The sequence below is a fragment of the Chenopodium album genome, chromosome 4 (genome assembly GCF_948465745.1).
Source record: "Chenopodium album chromosome 4, dcCheAlbu1.1, whole genome shotgun sequence".
NCBI lineage: Eukaryota > Viridiplantae > Streptophyta > Magnoliopsida > Caryophyllales > Amaranthaceae > Chenopodium > Chenopodium album.
Window position 1 is genome coordinate 63,421,369 of NC_137837.1, and position 22,185 is coordinate 63,443,553.

Sequence of the window (22,185 nt, forward strand, 5' to 3'; positions counted from 1 at the left end):
TACATCTATTCTAGCTGCACAAACATGCAGCCAAGAATATGCGTTTACCCACCTTAGAGCTAATCAAAGTGAGACCGCCCCGTTGGCCCATCCCGACTCGTTTTTGGGCGAGTTTTGGGCATTTTTTTCGGTTTGGCCAGATTTTTAATTTTTTTCCAAATGGGTTTGGGAATGGGATTTTATGCATTTTTAGTTGTTTTTGGCCCCGTCAAAAAGCCTGCATGGTTTGTCTTGTTTGGGCAGATTTGGGCACATACTTTTCGGTCCAGCCCGCACAATAATCACCTCTACCTGATTTGTATAAAGGTTTTATTTTTTTTTATTTATTTATTTTTTTTGACAAGAGATCTTTTCTTTTATAATATGCATTAGTATGAAATACACGGATGTCATTTAACATGTACTACATTCGTTTACACAAAGTTTTATATGTGGCTGGCCACACAGTATGGTCATCGATCATGAGGGTTACTTCGTTAGTGTTATATGAGTTACTCGTTCAGTTTTACAGGGCTCACTTGGTCAATGTTATAGGAGTTACTTAGGGGTTACTCGGTTATACGAGTTAGTGTTATATGAGTTACTCGTTCATTTAATATTACAGGGTTACTTCGTTAGTGTTATATGAGTTACTCGTTCAGTATTATAGGGTTACTTGGTAAGTGTTATAAAGTTTACTTTGTTCTTTTAGGAGTGACACATGGTGTGGCCAACCGCACACAGACGCACTGATTCATTTAATATTATAGGCAACATCATAAATGAATATACTTTGTATTTCATTTTACTACCTCCGTGCAACGAATAAACATTTTCTTCTCTATTTTATGTCAAATAAAATATTGAAAGAAATTGGTCTACCATCATTAATAAGGTTGCTGGGCTAAACAAAAGAAAGTTGGGCCAACAAGCCCGTGCGACTGAAACAACTATTGGTCTGGCAAGACTGACACAATAGTTTGTGTGAAAAATAATTCAAAGTTGGGATTATTTTGAGCGAACGGGTAAAAGTTGGGTTTATTTTTATCAATTAAAAAAAAAGAGAGCAACTAGTATTATAAAGGGTAATGTTATATGCAACCCTGCATATAAACATTTAATATACTTCATTTTTTAGTGGAATATTAACTTGAGAATTTATCAACAATTAATGAGTAAATCGGTGTAATAAATGCTTATTTATGTCAATTCTTTCCCATATGCAGCCACCTGCATATATTTTTTTATCCTATTATAAAAAAATAAAAAATAAAAAAAAAAAATAAATAAAATCATTCAGAAATAGTAAATGAAATCAAATTCCAATTTAATTGCTTACAAAATAAAAATAAAAAAAAAAACAAAAATCTAGTACAACCATCACCTTGTTGTCTTTGTTAGAGCACCGGCGGTGAGTTTAGGGGGAGAAGTAGCGGCCAGTTATGCGGCAGTGTGATGCGTGTCGCATTAACAGCCTCAGCATTGAGTTGGGCAACATCATTTCAGCCTCGTAACCTCCTCACTCGAATGCTTTTTCATGGAGAAACAACTATGGTCAGGAGAAAGCTGTTGTTGCTCTTGAAACCCTTCGATGTTCACCCTCTTCGCCATTCTGATTCTCTTTCTGGAATTTCCAATTCTAAGGTTTTTTTTTTTTTTTTCATTCATTTTTGTTTTTTCAGCTTAATTTTTTTGGTATCTATCATAAATTCATGCATTTTTCAATGTAAATATTTGGCACCCACATCTTTTCTTGTATTTCCATGAAGTTATTAGATTTTATTACATATTCCCATCAATTGAACATGATGAATTTATGCGGTTTTGGTATATTTGTCTAAATTTTATGGCTTTTGTTTGTTCATTTACATATATAACGTTTAGGGTTATTGGGTTTGAACTTTGTAGATGTCTAAATTGTTTTTCTGTAGGATAAGTGTGTGAGAGATTTTCAAAGGTTGCGGGTATTGAATTCAGGTATTGTTGATTTTGTTTTGGCTTATTGGTATAGGAATATAGGATTGATTTCTCTAAGTGATAACATCGCGTTAATGTTTGTACACGGTTTATGAATTCCCAAGACACTTAAGAACCTTTATAATCGGGATTAATTGAACAAGTATTAGGCAAAAGGAGGAACTCGTGTAAAAATTAATTGGTAATGTAGCGTGCTTGGCCATCTAATCTTGGCAATGCAAAAGAAACTTCCAATTCGGGAGTTTAATGGTTTGAGTTGAGGACACTTGATAAGCTATGAAGATTGGGTGTGAACTCCAATTTTCAAAATGTTTTTGGTGCCACATCACCCATTGGGGCACATTTGTCCTACTTCAAGTAAGCTTATTAAGATAGAAAGGAATTATGTACTGCGTAATATAATTTTGGGTAGTTATGGACTAATCAATTGTTTATTTTGACTACCTTTACTTTTTTGTTTGTAGTAGATGTGAGTTCAAAATCTTGAAATTGTCAATCGAGAGTTTTGTTAAATTGTTATTTGCCATTGCAAGGTTGAGGATATGCGCTTGTGAATTTTCTGCCTTGTATGTGAATCTTTTGCATTAGACTGATCTGCTGTCTGAATCCATAAAGGTTGTAGCAGATGCAGTTTTATGACCTTTTGTTGGCTACAATTTCCTGCAAATGCTGTTGTATTAGTCACCTGAGTCCTATATTCTGTACAAAATTGCAGGTACTTCGCCATTTAAGCAATAGAATTCAGGTTCACAAGGATGCTATAAGCTTATGTCAGGAAATTCTGCAGCGAAAGTCGATTGAGTGGGAAACTCTATTTCACAATGATGTAACTCGCCCAATCCAAGATGTGGATTTGGTTGTAACTATTGGAGGTGATGGCACTCTTTTGCAAGCTAGTCACTTTATGGATGATAGCATTCCAGTTTTAGGAGTAAATTCGGATCCCACACAGATTGAAGAGGTACAAGTATTTCAAACTTGCATAGTCGCTGATTTTTTTCTTTTTCTAAGATTTGGGTTTTGGCTATTCTCTCTACAATAACTGACCCCTCCCTCTCCCTCCAAACCTTGTTGGATTAGCTAACTTGCTTTCTCTGGTACAGGTAGAACAATTCAAAGATGAGTTTGATGCCACTAGAAGTGCTGGCTACCTTTGTGCAGCTACAGTCAACAACTTCGAACAGGTAAGATTGTAAGCATTGCCTTTTATTATGTTGCAAAAAATCAAGGAAAACAGAATCACTGAAACTGAGTTTGCTATTGGTCATCATCTTTATTCTAGAGTCAAGTGCAGTTAACTATTATGCTTGTTTGTTAAGAATCTGTAACGAGCCACATTCTTGGCCTTAGAGGGTTGCGGTTTTGCTTGGGAACTGCTCTTGAGGTTCTACCTTGGAAAATATAAGTTGAAGGCCAAGACTTTATGGATTTTTGAAAAGACTGCCTCTTGTGCAGGATTATATCCCTCTACTGGGTTGTATCCTGATTCTTGACCATTAGAAAAGTGATTAGTTCATTGATTTTATTATTTTTACAATCCAGGAAGAAATTAATGGAATAGCCATAGGAGGATGATTTGAGATGTTAGAATTTTTGTATCTTGAGAACCAATTAGTAAAAACCAATAAAAATCGATAAATTGTGGTAGGATACGCTACTAAAGTGTTAGAAAATTAATCACATCTGCAGTGAACAATGGTCATTTATTTTATAAGGAAAACTAGGGACAAAGATGTAATACAGCAGAGTTTTTTATGAAATTGAGGAGGAAGGATAGTGGTGGTATTTTGCAGTAGGTTTGTTAGAGCATTGAGTATCGTGCAGGGCAGTAAGGTGATGATTTTTTTTTTTTTAAGGATGAGCGAAATTATGCAGATCCATTTAGAGATTATCTAGTGCTAGAAAACTTCATCAGGGAGTTCATCAGCAATCACTTCAAAGTGATTGCCGACCTCTGGAAAGTTGGTTAGGTTGTAATTGGTGATTATATGCCTTGATTTCATCAATTCAGTAATATCTTATTTGTATGCTCTTCTCTGCCTAAAATTCTTCTTAATCATTTTTCTACATTCAGTGAGTGTAAGACTGTAAGTTCTCTATATTCAGTGAGTGTGAAGTTAACTCATAATTAGTTTGATTCTTAGCACAATCATTGTCACTTTGCTGCACTTCATATATTGCAATTGATCTAGAATGATAATTTTCAAATTTTTACTTGGTGAAGCTTATAACATTTGTCAAAATTGAGGCTAGAAGCCTAGATGTAATGTCTATTTAGCTCAGATTATATATTTCATGTCTGTTAAGACTCTAACTTACTATAGGCATTAATATTTATCATCGCTGAGATCATATATAAAAAATATTAAAAGAAAAAAAAATTGAAATCAAACAAAAAATATGTTAAATAGAAAGCTTGACATGTAATTTGAATTGCAATCAATCAATCACAGACTTAATCCCATAAGTGGGGTAGGCTACATGAACCAAAAGTGATTATTTTGTGTGTTAATCCACACAAATCTTTCTCCTCCATCCTTTATGATCAAAAATCTCATTCTCATGCAAATATATATGCTTCATATCCTTCCTAACTCCTTCCAACCACGTTATTTTCGATCTCCCTCTACCTCGTTTAACCTCTCCATGATCTCACTCCCCCACTCTTCGTGTCAGAGCACCCTGCGGTCTCCGTCTTACTTGCCCGAACTGCAGACATTTTTCATTAGTTTGTGTGCAATGCCTGCAACACCCACTTTCTTGCAAATAACTTCATTTCGATTCTATCTCTTATAGTGTTCCCGCACATCCATCTTACTTGCCGCATTTCCGTAAACCATATCTTTTCAACGTGCTTCTTCTTAGAAGCCCAACATTCTGCCTTATGACAGTCTTATTTTCCCCTTGAACTGTAAAGGAATGCTTCGGTCACATAACACTCTCGTGACCGCTCTCCATTTAAGCCACCTTAACTTAATCCTGGGGCCCATATCTTGATCAGTGTCACCATTCTTTTGGATGATCGACCTAAGATATTTAAAACACTCACTTATCAAGGCCTAAGGCAGTATATTTTTCCTTCTAATAACCTCTGTCTGAGTTGCTGTGAGCAACAAATGTGGTCAGGCCTCAGACATGGTGGACAAAGATTTGTTAAGTATATTGAGAGTGTGTGGGGGCTCCTTACCTTAAGCAGCTCATTGAATTAATATATTTTAGAACCACTATAAAGCTTTGTTGTTGCTGGAACCATAATGGGGGTAAGTATGCTTTTACATTCAGGGTCAGTGGAAGCTTTGGATTACCGAATCATATTTGAGGAAGGCAGAGGCCTGTTGTGAAGAAGGCATGTTGTGAGGAGTGCAGATGAACCCTGGTGGTTTTGTAATATTTTGAAGTGAAAAGAATTTTAACTTTTTTGCCGGGAACTAAGGGACTCTAATGGGCTGTCTTGGAATTTCATCACAAGAGAATTTCTATTTGGAAGATGTGCAGTTGTAATTTGCAGCAAGATAGAAAGGAAAGGATTATAAATAGTTCAGCAAGATTTTATGCCTGCTATGCTGCTACTCTTTTTAGAAGTTTAAATATCTACTATATATGCATATATAATTAGAAATGAAATAGAATAGGAGAGAAAAATATAGCAAAATTTTATCTTGTGTGCATTAGCTTCCTTTTCCGTTTTTATTTACCAAGCCTTGTGTGGTATTGGTTACTAGATGGCAGAGTTATGTTCTTTTAATACTTATCTTGTGTTTTGCTATATTTTGGGAAACATGAGAAGAGTGGGTTCCTTACTAATAATGATGTATGATGACTTACTTAAATTTGATACGTAGTAAGGGATGCAAGATAATGGCCCAACCATCATAAAGGTATTTTTGTAAAATCATATCATATCCTTAAGGAAGCAACAATATTTTTATAATCCCTAATATATTCCTATCAACAACCAAACAAGAATTTAAAGACTCCCTCCGTCCCTAAAACTTTTGACCCTTTTGGGTTGATTTTGCGGTTATTAAGAAACTTAAATGAAAAGAAATAAAAACATATTAGAAAGATAAGTTTACCTGGGGTTTGTAAAAAAGTAGAGAGATAAAGTATTAAAAATACATGAAAATTTTAAATTTTATATGGGGAAGCTAATTTTGCACAAATATTGTTGTAAATTGGTGGGTATTTTAATGCAAATGGATCGATCATTTTGGGATTAAAATTAGGCCAAAAGGTCAAAGTTTTGGGGATGGAGGGAGTATATTTTTATGAATCTTCAACTAGAATGTTCCCATGTAAAGCGGGGTATAATTAAGGATAGGATTAAAAAAAAAGGAAAATTTATAAATTACCACAAAAAATGTATCCATTTTCAAAATAACCACCCGTTAATTTTATTTTATTTTATTTTACCACCACTTTAATTCAAAAACTACTCAGATTACCACCCATTTTAAAATTCCGGTGGATTTCTCTTATGTGGGCCCCACCCAACGACTCTTAGTGGTGACAGGAAAAAGATGAGAAAAAGATTTTAGTTGTTTTCTTTTGGTTTTAGGTTGTCGTATACTCAATAAACTGGTTTAAGGGGAAGGAGGAGTGAAGACAGGGCTGATGTAATATGCTTAGACATAGTCGTTGGGTGGATCCACATATTAGAAATCCACTGGAATTTTGAAATGGGTGCTAATCTGAGTAGTTTTTTAATTTAAGATGTGGTAAAATAAAATAACAAAAAATTAAACGGGTGGTTATTATGAAAATGGATTCATTTTTGGGTGGTAATTTAAAAAATTTCCTTAAAAAAAACAGAGTATATATATGCAAAAAACCTTTAATAAAACAAAAAATAGTAACAACAAAAAAAACACATTGATTACAAATAAAAAAAACTAAGTCTTGATTCTCAAAAAATAAAAACAAAAGAAAATCTTAAAATATTGTGCTGAATGAATCTAAGTCTTCAATTTGATTGTCCGCACATCTATCGCTTTAAGTAGTAGAATTATTCCTTCCATCTTACTTGTAAAACAGATGCAACTATAATATTATCATTTCCAATCTTAGAAACATGTAGTATGAAAGTGAATGTACGAGTATTCATCAAACGTTCACTCAAATACTCCTCTAAAGAGTAGTCTCCAAATTCCTGGTCATAAATACTCTCTCTGTTTTTAATTACTTGCACCACTTTTTTTACCGTTTTTAAATACTTGCTCCATTTCCTTATTTGGAAAACTTTTACAATATTTAATTTATTTCTCTCATCTGGTGGGACTCGATAGAATTATATGTTATTTTCTTTAGATTCTCTATCCTTTAATTACCTTCCACTAATCCCATTACTTCCTAAAACTCCGCTCATGGAGAAATGGAGCAAGTATGAGGGAGTAACATTTTTTTTTTTTTTGAAAGAAGTCCTAAAGGACATTAAATTTCATTAAATAAAGTCATACGACATCTACAATTGACAATTAACAATAATGAAAATGAATATATCAAAATCAAACAAGAATTAATCGGGAAAAGGCTAAAAAACCAAATACATAAATATAACAATTCGGCACATTATCGATTCGTTGTCTCATACAACATTTTTGAGTGGATCCGTCGTCGCTTCGCAATTTTGTGAGAAAGTTAATTCTTGTGCTGATTCTGTAACCCGAATTTGAGCCCTAATCAAACGTAGCCCCGCACAACCGGAGACCAAATTAAACCTGAATAATACCTTGTCTTTCGAAGGAGTTTGAAAAACCTTGTTTTTCGAAAGAGATTGAAAAAACGTTGTCTTTCGAAGGAGATAGACCCTATCTTTCGAGGGAGACATTATTATTGTAACCTTAGAAACAAAAGGCTTAAAAGAAAATAAAGATTGGGGCTTTCCACCGGTGAAATCCAATAGAAGCCCCTTCAAAATTAACAATGGAGGCTAGAGTTTAGGAGAAAGAAGAGAGAGAAGAGGCTAGGGTTTTTTTAGTGAGGGAGTAACATATTTAGTCATGCATGTATGTATTTCCTTAATATATGAATAAAAGGTATATTTACATTGTTTGTAATGGCTTGAATACTTGATAGTGGACAATTGATAATCAACTTAGCAAATTGGCCAAAGAGTATAACACAAAATGTATTTGTAGCATCACCAATTTTGTCATTGATTCTAAATATGTTATTATTGATATGATATAGAGCGTGTTCGACAAAAGTAGTTAGTTGTAATAGCTGTAAGCACACCTAGATGTTAGCTGTGAATGTTTTAATTTTTAATAGTAGTGTTCGGCAAACTAGCTGTTGAGTTTCTAAATATTTTTAAATTATAAAAAATTATTACTTTATTATTGCATAAATCATAATTATATTATTAGTACATAATTATAATTAAGTTGTGGTTTATAAAATAAAGTACATAATTTCTCGATCACTATTGAAAGGAGAGTGTACAATCTATCAAAATAATAAATAATTATAAATGAGTGTATACAAACCCTTAAGTAAGAATATTTAGGCCCTCTTCTGTTCACCTTATTTCTACTTATTTCAGGATTAATAAGTTTAGATAAGGGTTAATAGGTTAATAAATTCTGATAAGTTTAGATAAGGGTTAATGTTAATAAGTTGGGGAAATAAGTTCTAGATAAGTTGTATTAAGGGTCAATCAGGGCTACCCAAGTTTAATTTATAACTAAAATAAGTTCTAATAAGGGTCAATAAGTTCAAATAAGTAAAAATCAGGTGAATATAACAAACCCTTATTTGCTTTTTTTTTTTTTTTTTTTTTTTTTAACATACCCTTTATTTGCTTAAATAAGCTAAAAGTTACTCTAATGAAAAAATAAGCAAATAGTTTATTACAATAGATAATATTTGAACGTTAGACATGAGATAATTATCAAAACAAATTTCAATGTTAAAATTTTGATAAGCATTAAAACAGTATTTCAAATTTGAAGGATAAAAAAATAGAATTGGATTATTTCCTAAAATGTGGATAAAAATTCTACACCTAGTTTAAAATATAAAAATTAAAAAAAAAAATCCCACGGCAATTCAAATGTTAAAACTTCTAACTTTTGGCAACCGGTACTTGAAATACTAAAAGCTACTTTCACCACTACCTTGCCAAACATGCCTAATTTTTATCAAGTAGCATTTTGACCACGTCAAAAAGCTAAAAGCTACTTAAAAGCTACCTAAACGCTAGTGCCGAATACGCCCATAATTATGTATAGTGATGTTTAAATATAATATTTTTTTAAAAAAATAAAAAGTAAATTACCTTAGCATACTCAAGGAGGGGTTGCTCTCTTTGAGTGTCGAGCACATGATTCATACCATTTAGACATTGAAGAATCAATGGATAACACTTTTGCTAGTACTAGGAAGTATTTTACCAAAAATTAAAAAAAAAATCAAATATTAAATACCTCATGCCTCAAATAAATAATGGTTGATATACATACGTTATGCAAAGTTGAAAACTGATTTAATTTGATCCTTTTAGCATTAAACACCATTTCCATTTGAGGGATACCATTGGTTAATATCTTACTCCAAATGATATGTTTTTGGACATATCCATCATCCGCATACCTATATGAGTTATGTATACATAAATATGCAACATAAAATTACATTGTTGATTATGATTTTTTAGGCAGACCATCCATGTAGATCATTAATATTAGGATCAATAAAGAGCTTAGTACGTCCAACCATCAAAAGACATGCACCTATTGGAAGGTCGGTAAAAGTATTCAAAGCAATGTTAATTAAGTAAATGGCACCATAGTCTTTCGATGGTTATCTAATTTAAAAAATTTATTTTTATCATAATAGGAGTCTATCGATACCATGAATGCACCCAACAAATGATCCTAATTAAGCTCATGGAATAAGAAACAACCTTGATGTGCAAATCAAAATGTCATTTGGGTTCTTTTAGAAAAAAAAAAAAAAAAAAAAAAAAAAAAAAAAAAAAAAAAAAAACATAAATCTTAACATTGTATAGTTTGTTATAATTATATAAGCATATTGTAAATTGTGTGATATGCTTTTGCTTTGTGTTGTTGAGTAACACATCTCTTTAAAAATGTTGTCTTTTACTTAGACTCTATATAATTTAGACACATAAATAATCAACCCAATAACATCTGCGTACATTTATCATCAATAAAATATTATATGACTATTAAAACTCGAAAAATAATTTTAAAAATCATATAAAATATTTGTATTAGGTAAATTATAATTATTGAAAGACATATCCCAATGAGAATTGCACATGTGAAGGTACCGTGGAATGTGGTAAAATTTAGTAAACCTGAAATTGTACTTTGGGATATCATCGTAATCATCAATAACATCTGTTATCATAGTCTTGTTACCAAATTTCAACCTCCTTTGGTTACTGGCATATTTGTAAGATGTATCTGGAGGCATAAGCTATAGTCGTGCAATCAAATAAACTTAACCTTGTTTCAAGATGTCTATATTTATCAATATCAACATTAAATAATATGACTTGAACTTCTTCCCCTTAGAAAGTGAGAAATTATACATAAGTATTTATATTTATAAATATATATATGAATATATTGGAAAAACAAATTAAGCACTAAGTAAACTGAAGTTCAAATCTATGTGTCAATAAATTCCATACTCCATGAACGATGGATGTAATTTGCACCCCTAGCTCTAGCTTGTTCATTCACCACCCATAATTAACGCGCTCTCATATTCACTTTCAACATAGAAAGGGTAATAAAACGACATGGTGTGTATATTGTGTCCATTTCCCGCATTTAAACATCATTGAAGTGGGCATAAAAAATAATAAACATACTGTATCATTACCGATCCAACCTTGCACATGTAAAAGGGTCATATAAATAGTATAGATAATGAAAGATATCTTTAATAAGTAAAACGAAAGCATTAACATGACAAAGATAATTTTAAAAATATATATATTTCTAAAATTACACTAAAACAAACATTGCTAAGAATTACTAAATTAATATTATAACAATTCTACATACATAGCTATTTTACACTGTTTAATACTTCCTTGTACACAATATTTTTAGTCAAATTGTTGGAAACATCCTTCTTATTTTGTAGTAAGATTTTTAGCGCGGAAAGAGATCTAATTCATGACCTTGCAACATATAATTGACCATAACTAAACACGGGCCTTGGGAAAAAGATATCAACGTTGCTCAATGTTTGTTTTTGACTTTTTTATTGTCATGGCAAAGGCTAATTTTAATGGGAATTGCTTTCTTTTGAGAGAAAGATCTATCTTCTTGTTAAAAGGCGTTAAATCAATTTGCGGAATCATAACTGATTCTGTAGCTTTTGGACCTGTGATCACTTGTGCTTTAATCGCCCTATGACCCAATTTTTGTACAAGGCATGTTCCATTGCACAACCTTATAAATTGGTTCATATGATTTTAATAATTCCATAAGCTCTATGTTATAATGGAACCCACCATCTCCTGCATCATCCGAAGTATCTCAATTATAATATCTTTGCACATTTCCCGGTAGCATTGATAAAAAATTTCAAATTTGACTCATCTACACCATTGTTTGCTGTAGAATTCTGCGATCCTTTAGGTACTCCCAATATGTGTAATTTGAAGGCAAGTTGAGGAGATAAAGTTAATGAGATTTTGCAAACCATGTTTATCATCGGTTATCAAAAAATTATGTTTAATTTCAATCCAATTTGGTTCCTCTTCCTTTGTAATGGGCACACTCTGTTGTAATGAAAAGAGATAAATGAACGCAAAAAGATAAAGCTTAGGATTCGTTTGATCACTGTGGTTTTTAGTTTTTTCTTTTTTAAAATCATATGATATATGTCATACGATGAATAAAAAATTAGTCAAACTTATTAAAATCATAATAATTTTGAAAATTGACAACTGAAAGTGGAAACACCTTTTTCTTGTTTCCTGTTTTTGGTAATTGATGCCAACTAATGACAAACTACCACTCAAATTGGAGAAGCATACTCCACGTATCACCCTTAACAATTCTTATCAACTAAATAACAAATTTAATTGACTCCTAAGATTAAGTCACTAATTACCTAAGGAATAGGAAACAATAACCACTAATTATTTCGAAGCAATACCCTGACACACCCCCTTGCTTCAAAGTCAACAACCATATTGCGACGACGGATTTTGACTTGAACTTTGACACGCTTTAATGATCTCAACACTCGAGGTATTTCAACCTCGACTTTCAAGACACAAGATTTTTGAAGAGCCTAGTCTCTTCCTCTTCGACCTTTTGAGCATAGTTAGATTGTTCACCTTGCTCATCTCTTTGTTTATCCCAACAACGATTTTCTTTGTGACCATACCTTTTGTAATAGTAACATTGAACATTGCTCGTATTTCTTGTGGATTGACCATGTCCTCCACTTTCTTCTCAACCACGGCCTTGATCACACCACCACGACCCTAACCCTAGTCCCCAACCACGATCGACCACCAAAGCCACCCTTATCTTTACCACCATCTTATGCTCCCCAATGCACTTGGGATGCCTTTTCTTCTCATTTATTAATTCTTTCTTCATGAACTAACAAAGAACTCATCAACTCAACGTATGTATAAGTTGACAAGTCCTTAGATTCCAATATTGTAGTGACAATATGCTTATAATTCTTTACTTTGTTAAGACATTAGAGCTCTCAAAACCTTACAATTGTTTCATTCGTGGTAGTATCACCATTAATTCTCATTTGACTCACAATTCCTAGTACTTAAGATAAAAAATTTTGAACTGATTCTTTATCTTGCATTGTCAAACTTTCAAAGCTACTATAAATTGTTTTACTGTTTGACAGTTATTACCTTCTTACTCCAATATATTTTTGTTTCAAATTTCCCATGCTTGCTTGCATTGGAAATTTGTGGGAAAATCTGATCATCCAATGCCGATTGAATGAACAAAAGAGCCTTTGCATCTCTTTTCCGATTTTCTCGCAACTTTTGATCCGGTGTAGGTCGGCTCTTCATACCATTGCTCCACAATGTCCCATAACTCTTAAGACTTGATAAAAGTCCTCATCTAGTGTAGGGAATTTTTATCGCCCCGTTGTGGGTCATGTTTTTAGGCATGCCGGCGTATTTAGGAAAGAAGCTAGAGAAAAAGAGTCGCCAACAAGTTTTAGGAACTTGTAAACCGTTTGGGGTATTGAAGATTACATCCCATTCACAATCACAGAGATTGCTAACTTCATAGTGGTCATGACTGACCTTGTAATTTAATTTTCAATTGGCAGGTGTTGGATGAAATTCTCAATAAACGTGCTAGGCCTTCTGAATTATCTAGAATATTCATACGTGTGAACTCACACTCATTGAAGACACACGCTCTAAATGATCTTCTGATTGCACATCCTTGCCCTGCAACATTGTCTCGGTTTTCATTCAGGTAAGTAGTATATCTTGTTTTTCGATACCTCTGTTGTTTCGCGGCATATATAACTTTGTAAGTAATACAATCTTCTTATTATTGGCAGGCTCAAAAGAAATGGGGAGTCATGTCGCCCGTTAGTAAATTGTCGGTCGAGTGGTTTAAGGGTTTCAACAGCAGCCGGATCAACTGCTGCTATGCTCTCTGCTGGTGGATTTGTGATGCCCATTTTGTCTAAGGACCTCCAGTACATGGTGAGAGAACCCATACTACCAAGGGGTTCAAACTCTAGCATGATGCATGGTTGGGTAAAGTCCGATCAGACCATGGAAATTGCTTGGTCCACGGAAGAAGGTTGTGCATACATTGATGGTAGTCATATCGCTCATCCTATTAAGAAAGGGGATATCATTGAATTATCAACAAAGGCCCCTGTTCTGAAGATTTTCCTGCCACCCCACTTGTTATCCTCTTCTAATGAGCATGCCGCAAAATTGTGAAATTTATTAGCCTTTTTCATGTTTGGAAATTAATGGAACAGAAGGATAAATTTTTTGAATATATATTTTTTTTTTTTTCTTATTTCATTGTAATTAGTTTTGGAGGGAGTGGCTCTAAAAGTCTGTACATAACAAATAGTTCTGTTACATAGCAGGAAATTCCACTGACTCGGGTTTGATCCACATTTTTGTTGTTGTCAGGATGAATTTTTGAAGCACTTGAGATAATCCTGTATCAGATTAAGAAAGGATTACATCATATATCAAAAAATAAATTTTCTGCAGACTTGCTCGATTTTGCGGTAACAGACCAACAGTTAGTCTTTCGATAAATTAGGGTGAGATGGTGTAACCTAAACGTCTTCATTATTATTTCTGCCCTTGATCTAAATACGGCAATTCCGACTCTGCTGGTGTGAATAATCTGTTGGTTCTCTTTACTTCAGGATTTGTACATGAAGTTTACAGGGAACATATTGGTTCAATATGCTACGTATTTCTCTTCACGGAACAGTCCAAATCTAACTAAAGATTATGCTAGTCTAAATGTACTGGTGTAGTGTGTAGAGGAGAAGTGATATATACTTCAGGTGTCCACTATTCAAACAGACATTTGAGTCTCGCAAGCAGTTGGTTTGATACAGAAGGATGAGCTGGCTCTTCATGACAAGATAAGGGACAACTGAACTAAGTATCGATTACCTAAATCTGTCATGCTCGGAAACATAACCGAACTTTTACACTTTCAAAGAGTATTTGGGGATGTTAATAAGAAGTATAAAAGATGGTTCTGTTCAACTTGAAAGATCCTTGTAATCTCAGTCTATGTCAGGCGAAATACCTCCAAAGCATTTGTGCTCAACAAGTGCAGGAAAACATGGTTCTAACTCTTCTAAGGATCGGAGCAATGACAAAAGCAGAAGTACATGCTGAAATGAAATTCTGCCGGGTCAGAAGAACTTGAGAGGTTCAGCAAAGAAATAACAGTAACTATATTTTTAGCTGGCCTTGCCTGCAATTTTGGTTGCTGATTTGCTATGAATGGAATCACCATACTATGAGGAAGTTCCTTTTTTAATTTTATTTTTTATTCGCACAGGAATATGATTGAAGTCCATCCAAGGCGATGAGATTGACAAATATACACTCTAACATTGCATTGTCTTAGCTTCTTGTTAGTTTAGGATTTAGGAGTCTAGCAAGCTTTTATACATTCAAATTACGTAGGTAAATAAAAATATCCATTTATTCTAACAATTGCCTCCTGAAGCAATATTTCAGAATATAGGTTTAATCAATCATCATAAACTGAAAAACCTTCAGAAAATGATACCAATCACTAGTAAGGAAACATTGGAAATTTATAAAATTTAGTCACAGATCAATTCACAACGTACCATTCTTTGCATAATTTCCCTAATCAGACAAACATATTTCCAATGAAGTTTGTCCATCGCTTGCCAACAACCAAAAAAAAAAAAAAAAAAAAAAAAAAAAACTCATGGACCTTGCAAGTGAATGAACAATCAACAAATATAAAACGTCCCCTCGTTCACACCGGACAAAGGGAAAGGTCAACGTAGCCTTTGACTATGCAGCTACAGATGAAAATTTTGCTACCAGTCCTACCACTGCTATTTTGTGTGTATTTTTGTACAATTTGACGTATAAAATGCCGATACTAATAAATTCTATAGTTCTGTTGCATTAAGATGTATTTCGGAAAGTGGGAGAGCTTGAACCAGCTAATGCTTCTGTAACATCAGTCGTGTTGCAAACTTCTTCACAAGAATTGATCATTGTGCTAAGCAGCCAGAAGAGGCTCTACTTATACAGAAAATAGAATCCAAAATGTAGCTCAAGACTTCTGTGGGCATGTTTAGCAACAGCAAATGAGCTTACTTCTGATCACATCCTGAAAAAAACAATCTTGATGTGATTAGACAGCAGATAAGACAGAACCTACTTGTATCTAGAAGATACAGATAATACTTACGTGAAAAGCTGAGGGCGGTTACGTGATAACTGAGGCCGCTTTATAGGAGAAAGAACCAGATTCCTGAGAGTCATGGAGGGGTTAGAATTTCCCGATCCAAAGGGAGGATGGCCACCGGGCCTTCTGTTTCCTGCATCAGTTGGGACTGGTGCTCGCCTAGCTGGTGAGCAAGCTGAGACATCAAAGGCTCCTCCAGAGTTGGAACTATTTTGCCTTGCTGGCCAGATATCCTCCCTTGGTCCTGGAGTATCAGGAGTAAAAACCAATCGATCTGCAACACATAAGTCTACTGATTTTTCTTGGGTGACTTAACAAAGAAATGCAAAAATGCTTATTTAATTAGCATGCCAACAAAAAATAATTACACTTTAACTATATATACTGTAAAAATTTATGAGTAAACATTTTATCAAAAACCCTCAAATAACAAGATTTTAACTCTTTAAAGATTGGTGTATCACTACTTAGAAAATTTACTCCGCTCTCCCACAACACCCAACACAAAAGCTTCTTAACGAATTTCATTTGAAGGTGGCATTAAATACGGAAGAATTTAACAAAAGAAGCAAGATTAGGCAGCTAAAATCGGAATGCATAATTGCATACAAGGAGATGATATAACCTTTTCTTAACGTATCTTGGTTATCCATCAAGTTGGACGGGTTAGAAAATAGATCAGGCTCAGGTCTGGAATAGAAGTTGTTTGCAGGTTGTATAGCTGAACGTTTGACTGAATCAAACTCGCTCCTCAACTGATCATACATTTCATCAAGTTTTCTCTTCTGTCTGGCATCAGCACACAATCGAAATGAAGTATTAGAAGCAAGGAAAGGATTTCAAATATATAAATTAATCAGCCATTATAATACATATTGGCCTGACAGCAATAAGCTACCAGACAATATTCACCTAGATTTCTCAGCAAACTTTTCTTGCAGTTCTTGCTTATCTTTGGACAAGTTCTCAATCTCTTGTTCCATCATTTGACACCTCTTGCCCATTTTCTGGTATGCAGTATGCATCTGCTCCAGTTTCTCACTGAACTTCTCTTGCAACGCCTCACATTTTTGTCGGCATTGCGTCATTAGCCTGTTCATCTTGCATTGCATTTCTAGTTCCTTTTGCCCAATATAGAACATCACACTTCTGTATGCACTTTTCATCACTGGGCTTGTTTAAGGAAAGACAATACACATTGCCAAGACAAAGTATAGATAAAATTCATCCATTGACAAGATGGTTCCTGATAACAGCTCATCAACACAGAGCATGTCAATCACTGAGCTCATATTTTATTCCAAACAGAATTTTGGTACCTCCATGAAAAAGACTGCAATTAAGACTTATCAGGGAGTTTAAGGATACATATCTGAGGCGAGACTCCTGCCATTGCCATCTGCAATTACAAGGAAAAATACAACAAAACAAATACGTTAAATAAAACAGAAAACAATCCCCAAAAGTATATATATATATATATATATATATATATATATATATATATATATATATATATATATATATATATATATATATAAAATAATGATCAGAACATAGATAAGTGTCAAACAAACAGGTTGCTAAACAAAGAAAGTTAGGAAAGCGCATAACTTACATTAACCCATTCATCATTTGGATTGATATCCACAGGTTTCATATGACTGCAAGGATGGAGAAACGATAAATCATTTAAACATAGCAGTCAGATGTTACAGATAGTATCACTTATAGATGAGGGCAGCAAGAGTTCATTGCATGCTCTGAATTTTCCAGAGAAAACTCAAGCAAATCAAGTTGTCAAAACAGTTGAAGTGAGCAAATCGTTCCAAAATTGTTACAGAATATTCACTATATGAATCAGCAATAATAATTCTCCTCTTAATAAATTTATTTTTTAAAATCCAAATAATATAACTATACAACTTCTAGTTAAGATCCAGCAAATTCACAGAATTCACAAAAAGACCTCACCTCTTAGATAACACCTGATCACAGATGGGACACGCTCCATCACTGTTAAGTATCTTGCCTGCATCTGATGTGCCTTATGACATGTTAAGTGAAACTTGTGACATCTTATGAATTTCAAAATGAGAATATAGAGGAACAAATTAATAACCAACCATTGTCCTGTTAACAATAGTATGGGAGATCAACATTTGCATTGGTTCACCCATATCAAGTAGAGAGGTTATTTCCAAATATTAAACAAGAAAACCTAAAGATTTTTAGAGACGCTATTAAAAAAACAAGCATCAGGATACACAAAAGGTGGCCACAAGTGGTCGATACAGCTTGACCTTCCAACTCTCTCCAACACGCATTGCATCTCATTTTAAACTTCAGGTGAGTAATTCAATTGATGGCATTATTAGGATTCTGATATCCTGTTAAAATTTACAAAGAAACAAAAAACATGACACTTTATCATAAGCTTCCAAAATGCACTTAGTACAATTTATACAAAATTTTTCAGCAATGCAGCAGCATGAAAGATGCTCTACTAAGAATTGACATATATTGCATACAAAGTTAGTACTGAAATGGACTATGTGGCACAGCCTGCAGGGCAAACATGAACAAGTGTTTAATCTACTACGTCCCTGGGTCAGCAGAAGGAAAAAGGATAAGTGGTTGATTAAGAGCTCTAGGGACAAAAGTAATGAAATTATTGTTTTTCACCAAGGCTGTTTGTGGCCTGGCACTACACAGATGGACAGTACAAATGCCAGAATCAATTATGGTTTGCAGTAGAGACCATGAGCACATGTAGCTGTACCTAGTTTCTTCATACCCCTCATGAACCACAAAAAAGTTGAATTAATACTTAAATGTGGTAAATTTTAGCCTAATTTAACCATACTAGGTAGTGAATTGTATACCCACACAGCATACTCAACCTCGTATGGCGAATTATGTAACACTAATTCATCATACTTTTGATCTATCACTTTTAGCAACTTCCAAAGTAGAATCTCTTCCAAAGTACACACAACATGCTGAAAACAAAAGGCTTGAAACATACAGACTCATTGATCGGCGTGACTGCTATACTAGGAATAAGGCACAAACACAATAAATATGGAACAACGCCAAACAACAGGAATAAGAACCTAAACTACTCTTATAACTTCATCAACAGCAAACAGGAACTGCTTGATCACCAATTGAAGAAACCTATTTTCCAAAAGTAGTATAATTCATTCCAAATTAATTCTATATAAAATTTGAAGATAAGATTTTGCAACTCAGTTCAGATCAAAACGGTAACGCCCAGGCTTGAGCTCGAAGCCGACGAGCCTCAAAACCCAAGCTCAGCTGGGGCTCCTACAATCTCAAAAAAGCTTTGCTAAGTGACTCAATTAGGTTTGCAAATTGCTAAAACATAAGCAACAACACTCATCAAACTAAGCTCGAAAATTCACATAATTTCTACTCTCTTATGATCATCGACGTAAATTGCAGAAAGTAAAACTCTAGCAACAAAATTGCTCACTACAATCTTTCATAATTTCAGCAATTATAATCAATTAGTTCAATAATCAACCTTATAAGAACCCTAATTTGACTATAATGACAATTAAAGCGACGATAGTTTGAAACAAAACCCTAGATTGTGAAAATGATATTCGATGATTAAAATGGGGGAAAAACATCTTACCTCAGAAGTGCTTCAATGGAGGAGTGAAAGCTCGGAAGCTGCTTCAATGGAGAGCTTGGAGTACGGTTCAATGGAAAAGAGAAAGCTCAGAAGCTGCTTCAATGGAGAACTCAGAGTACGCTTCAATGGAGGAGAGAGAAAGAGAGACTCGCAACGTTAAAGAGAAAAGCGCGAAAGGGGAAAATATTGAAAACACTACAGATATATAAACATTCCCGCTTTCAAAAAACTTTAAAAGGTAAAAAAATGAGAAAATATAAATTTATTACTTTTTCTTGATGATAAATAAATTTTGTTTATCTTATGACATTTTCGTAAATAAATCAATAACAGTCAGTATGACATTTTCGTAAATAAGTCAACATTTGTGGACCCGCATATTAATAAAAGTTGTTCACTTATTTACAAAAATGTCATGTTGACTGGGATAATTTGTTGATATATTATTTACGAAAATGTCATTAGGTAAACAATTTTGTTTATCATGAAAATGAATGGTGGCTCCCTCCTAAAAAAATAAGAGTACTTTTTTTTTTTTTTGTGCCAGAATTTTTTTTACTTTAGAAAGGTAATTAAACATATGAAACACATTTGTCAAAAAAAACATATGATTTCATTTTTTTTTATTTTTTTGAATAGCGTATGATAGTTAAACGGTGCACGTAACAAAATATATGTTAATGAATTTTTTTTTTTAATTATTCACTTTTAACGTTTTTAAGCAAAATATTTATTGACACATTAGTAATTTTAATCACGCTATTAGCATAAGTATGTAAGTAATCTACTTGTATATTATAATTGTAGAGTCAATATCAGCACAATCCCCCAGATCCCCAATCCTCAAATTTTATTGATCATTTTTTTTATTATTATTTTTTTTTTTATTTTTAAAACATCAATAACTACCCTACCCACAGTACCCAGCCCACTATTTTTTAGTAGTATTTTTTTCAAGGATACCAATAAGCAATAACCACCAACATTTCACTTTAGATAGTTTTCTTTCGCATATAATGTTTGTCGTGCAAAGCACGGCTGCATGGGTATGCTCTAGTATCTAATATATAATTTAAGAGTCGTTTTTATAACTTCTCACCACATCACTCTAATTCTTGAATGGAGCAATTCTATGCGTTCTATTTAATTATTTATTTTTTTTTTGGATAACTTCCTCTCCAACTTTAACCATATCACTAATCACTTCCACTTCTCTTTTTTTTATTATTTTTTTTGAAAAAAAAAAAACCCTATACCATTATAACTTCCACATAATTCATTTTCTTTTACATATACATACAACATACGTATATTCCGTGCGTTAGCACGAGTATACAGTTCCTTTATCAACGATTCACAATAGCACTCAAAATCCCCAACATTTCACTTTTTTTAAAACACTACGTGCTAACCCTTCACTTTGTTTTACGCCTATTATTTTTTGGTACGTAGTATAATATATGTCATGCATTAGTACGAGTATACAGTTCCTTTATCAACAATTCACTATAGTACTCTAAATCCCCAAGCCTTCAACTATATGCATTTTTTAGGGACTACCCTCCAGACAATTTTCACTTCTCTAATCATCAAAATAAAATAAAAAAGGACAATACGTTTTTGCGCAACTGGCCTCACCGAATAACTACTTGCAACAGAACAAAGTATACAACTCCCAAAGCAAGACTCTAACCCATATGACACTAACTGAGTAGCCCTTATTGTAGGGGTTTATAGGTACTACGCAGCAGAAATAAACATGAATCATATTCATACAGTACCTAATCCCAAGATCTAATGCATAACACATAAAGAACATATAATCGTATCTTTGAAGCGTGATTCCACGTGCGATTGAGCAAGAACAATGGGAGATAAAGAACCTCAAGCGTGATTCCTCTACTTGGTCCACGGGCACAGATTAAGACCTCCACTAATGCTAGTTAGTTGCAATTGAACCCTTCAATTGACCTTCTATAGAGAAGTGCGAGCAACGAACCACCATAAACCACCACGAAACACCACACGCGCCACCAAGGTGGCCGGCCGTACGGACGAGGGGAGGAGAGAGAAAGTCGTGAGTCAGAGAGAGGAATTAGGGTCTTTGGGATTGGTTGCCTTGATGTCAAAATACACTGTGTGTGAATTATGACTGTTTGCTTGCAACCCTAGGCATGGATCTTATTTATAGATCTCATCTCTAAATAAGATCCCGTGTCAAAAGCCCAAAACCTATTCTAATCTAACTATGCTAGCCCAATCCATTTCATGATCAGTTAATTGCTCATGAGGCCCATTAATGGGCCTCTAACTTGCTTAACCCAATACCCTTGTGTGTGACCTCATAGGATCCATTCTAGCGGGCTTTGGACCATTTGATTAGCCCAAAGATCATCTCTCATAGTCTAGCAACAGATGATGACGCCCCAAGAGAACGAACTTATTATCTCCATAATAGTGATCCTTGATATATCTAGTAATTGCACTTATCGAAGACACAACTCCTTCAATCTCCCACCAGTCTGAGACAAGTGCATAACTGCGCAATATTCAAATTCCTTAAGTCAATGTGTGTCGATTTGATAATATGATTGCATCTCATGTCGTGATCATATTAGTCTACAAATCTTTTCT

At 33.9% G+C, this 22,185-nt stretch overlaps 2 protein-coding genes across 3 annotated transcripts; one reads left to right on the forward strand and one right to left on the reverse strand.

Moving 5' to 3' along the window:
- Positions 1 to 1,324: 1,324 nt before the first annotated feature.
- LOC145627072 (NADH kinase-like) lies at positions 1,325 to 14,182 on the forward strand. Its single transcript, XM_081679473.1, has 5 exons — positions 1,325 to 1,623; positions 2,672 to 2,917; positions 3,060 to 3,140; positions 13,261 to 13,412; positions 13,501 to 14,182. Exons 1-5 carry the CDS (start codon positions 1,435 to 1,437, stop codon positions 13,892 to 13,894), a joined length of 1,062 nt encoding a protein of 353 aa, XP_081535599.1. The 5' UTR covers positions 1,325 to 1,434; the 3' UTR covers positions 13,895 to 14,182.
- A 1,704-nt stretch (positions 14,183 to 15,886) lies between these two features.
- LOC145627073 (E3 ubiquitin-protein ligase CCNB1IP1 homolog) lies at positions 15,887 to 19,804 on the reverse strand. 2 transcript variants are annotated; one of them, XM_081679475.1, is made up of 8 exons: positions 19,552 to 19,804; positions 18,155 to 18,277; positions 17,862 to 17,934; positions 17,506 to 17,551; positions 17,256 to 17,286; positions 16,800 to 17,055; positions 16,513 to 16,676; positions 15,887 to 16,131 (listed from the first exon to the last, which is right to left on the reverse strand). In XM_081679475.1, the coding sequence occupies exons 2-8, from the start codon at positions 18,222 to 18,224 to the stop codon at positions 15,887 to 15,889; spliced, it is 885 nt and encodes a 294-aa protein (XP_081535601.1). In that variant the 5' UTR covers positions 18,225 to 18,277; positions 19,552 to 19,804. The 2 variants fall into 2 exon arrangements, with proteins under 2 accessions (XP_081535601.1, XP_081535600.1); XM_081679474.1 differs by having other exon boundaries at positions 15,887 to 16,161.
- Positions 19,805 to 22,185: the final 2,381 nt, after the last annotated feature.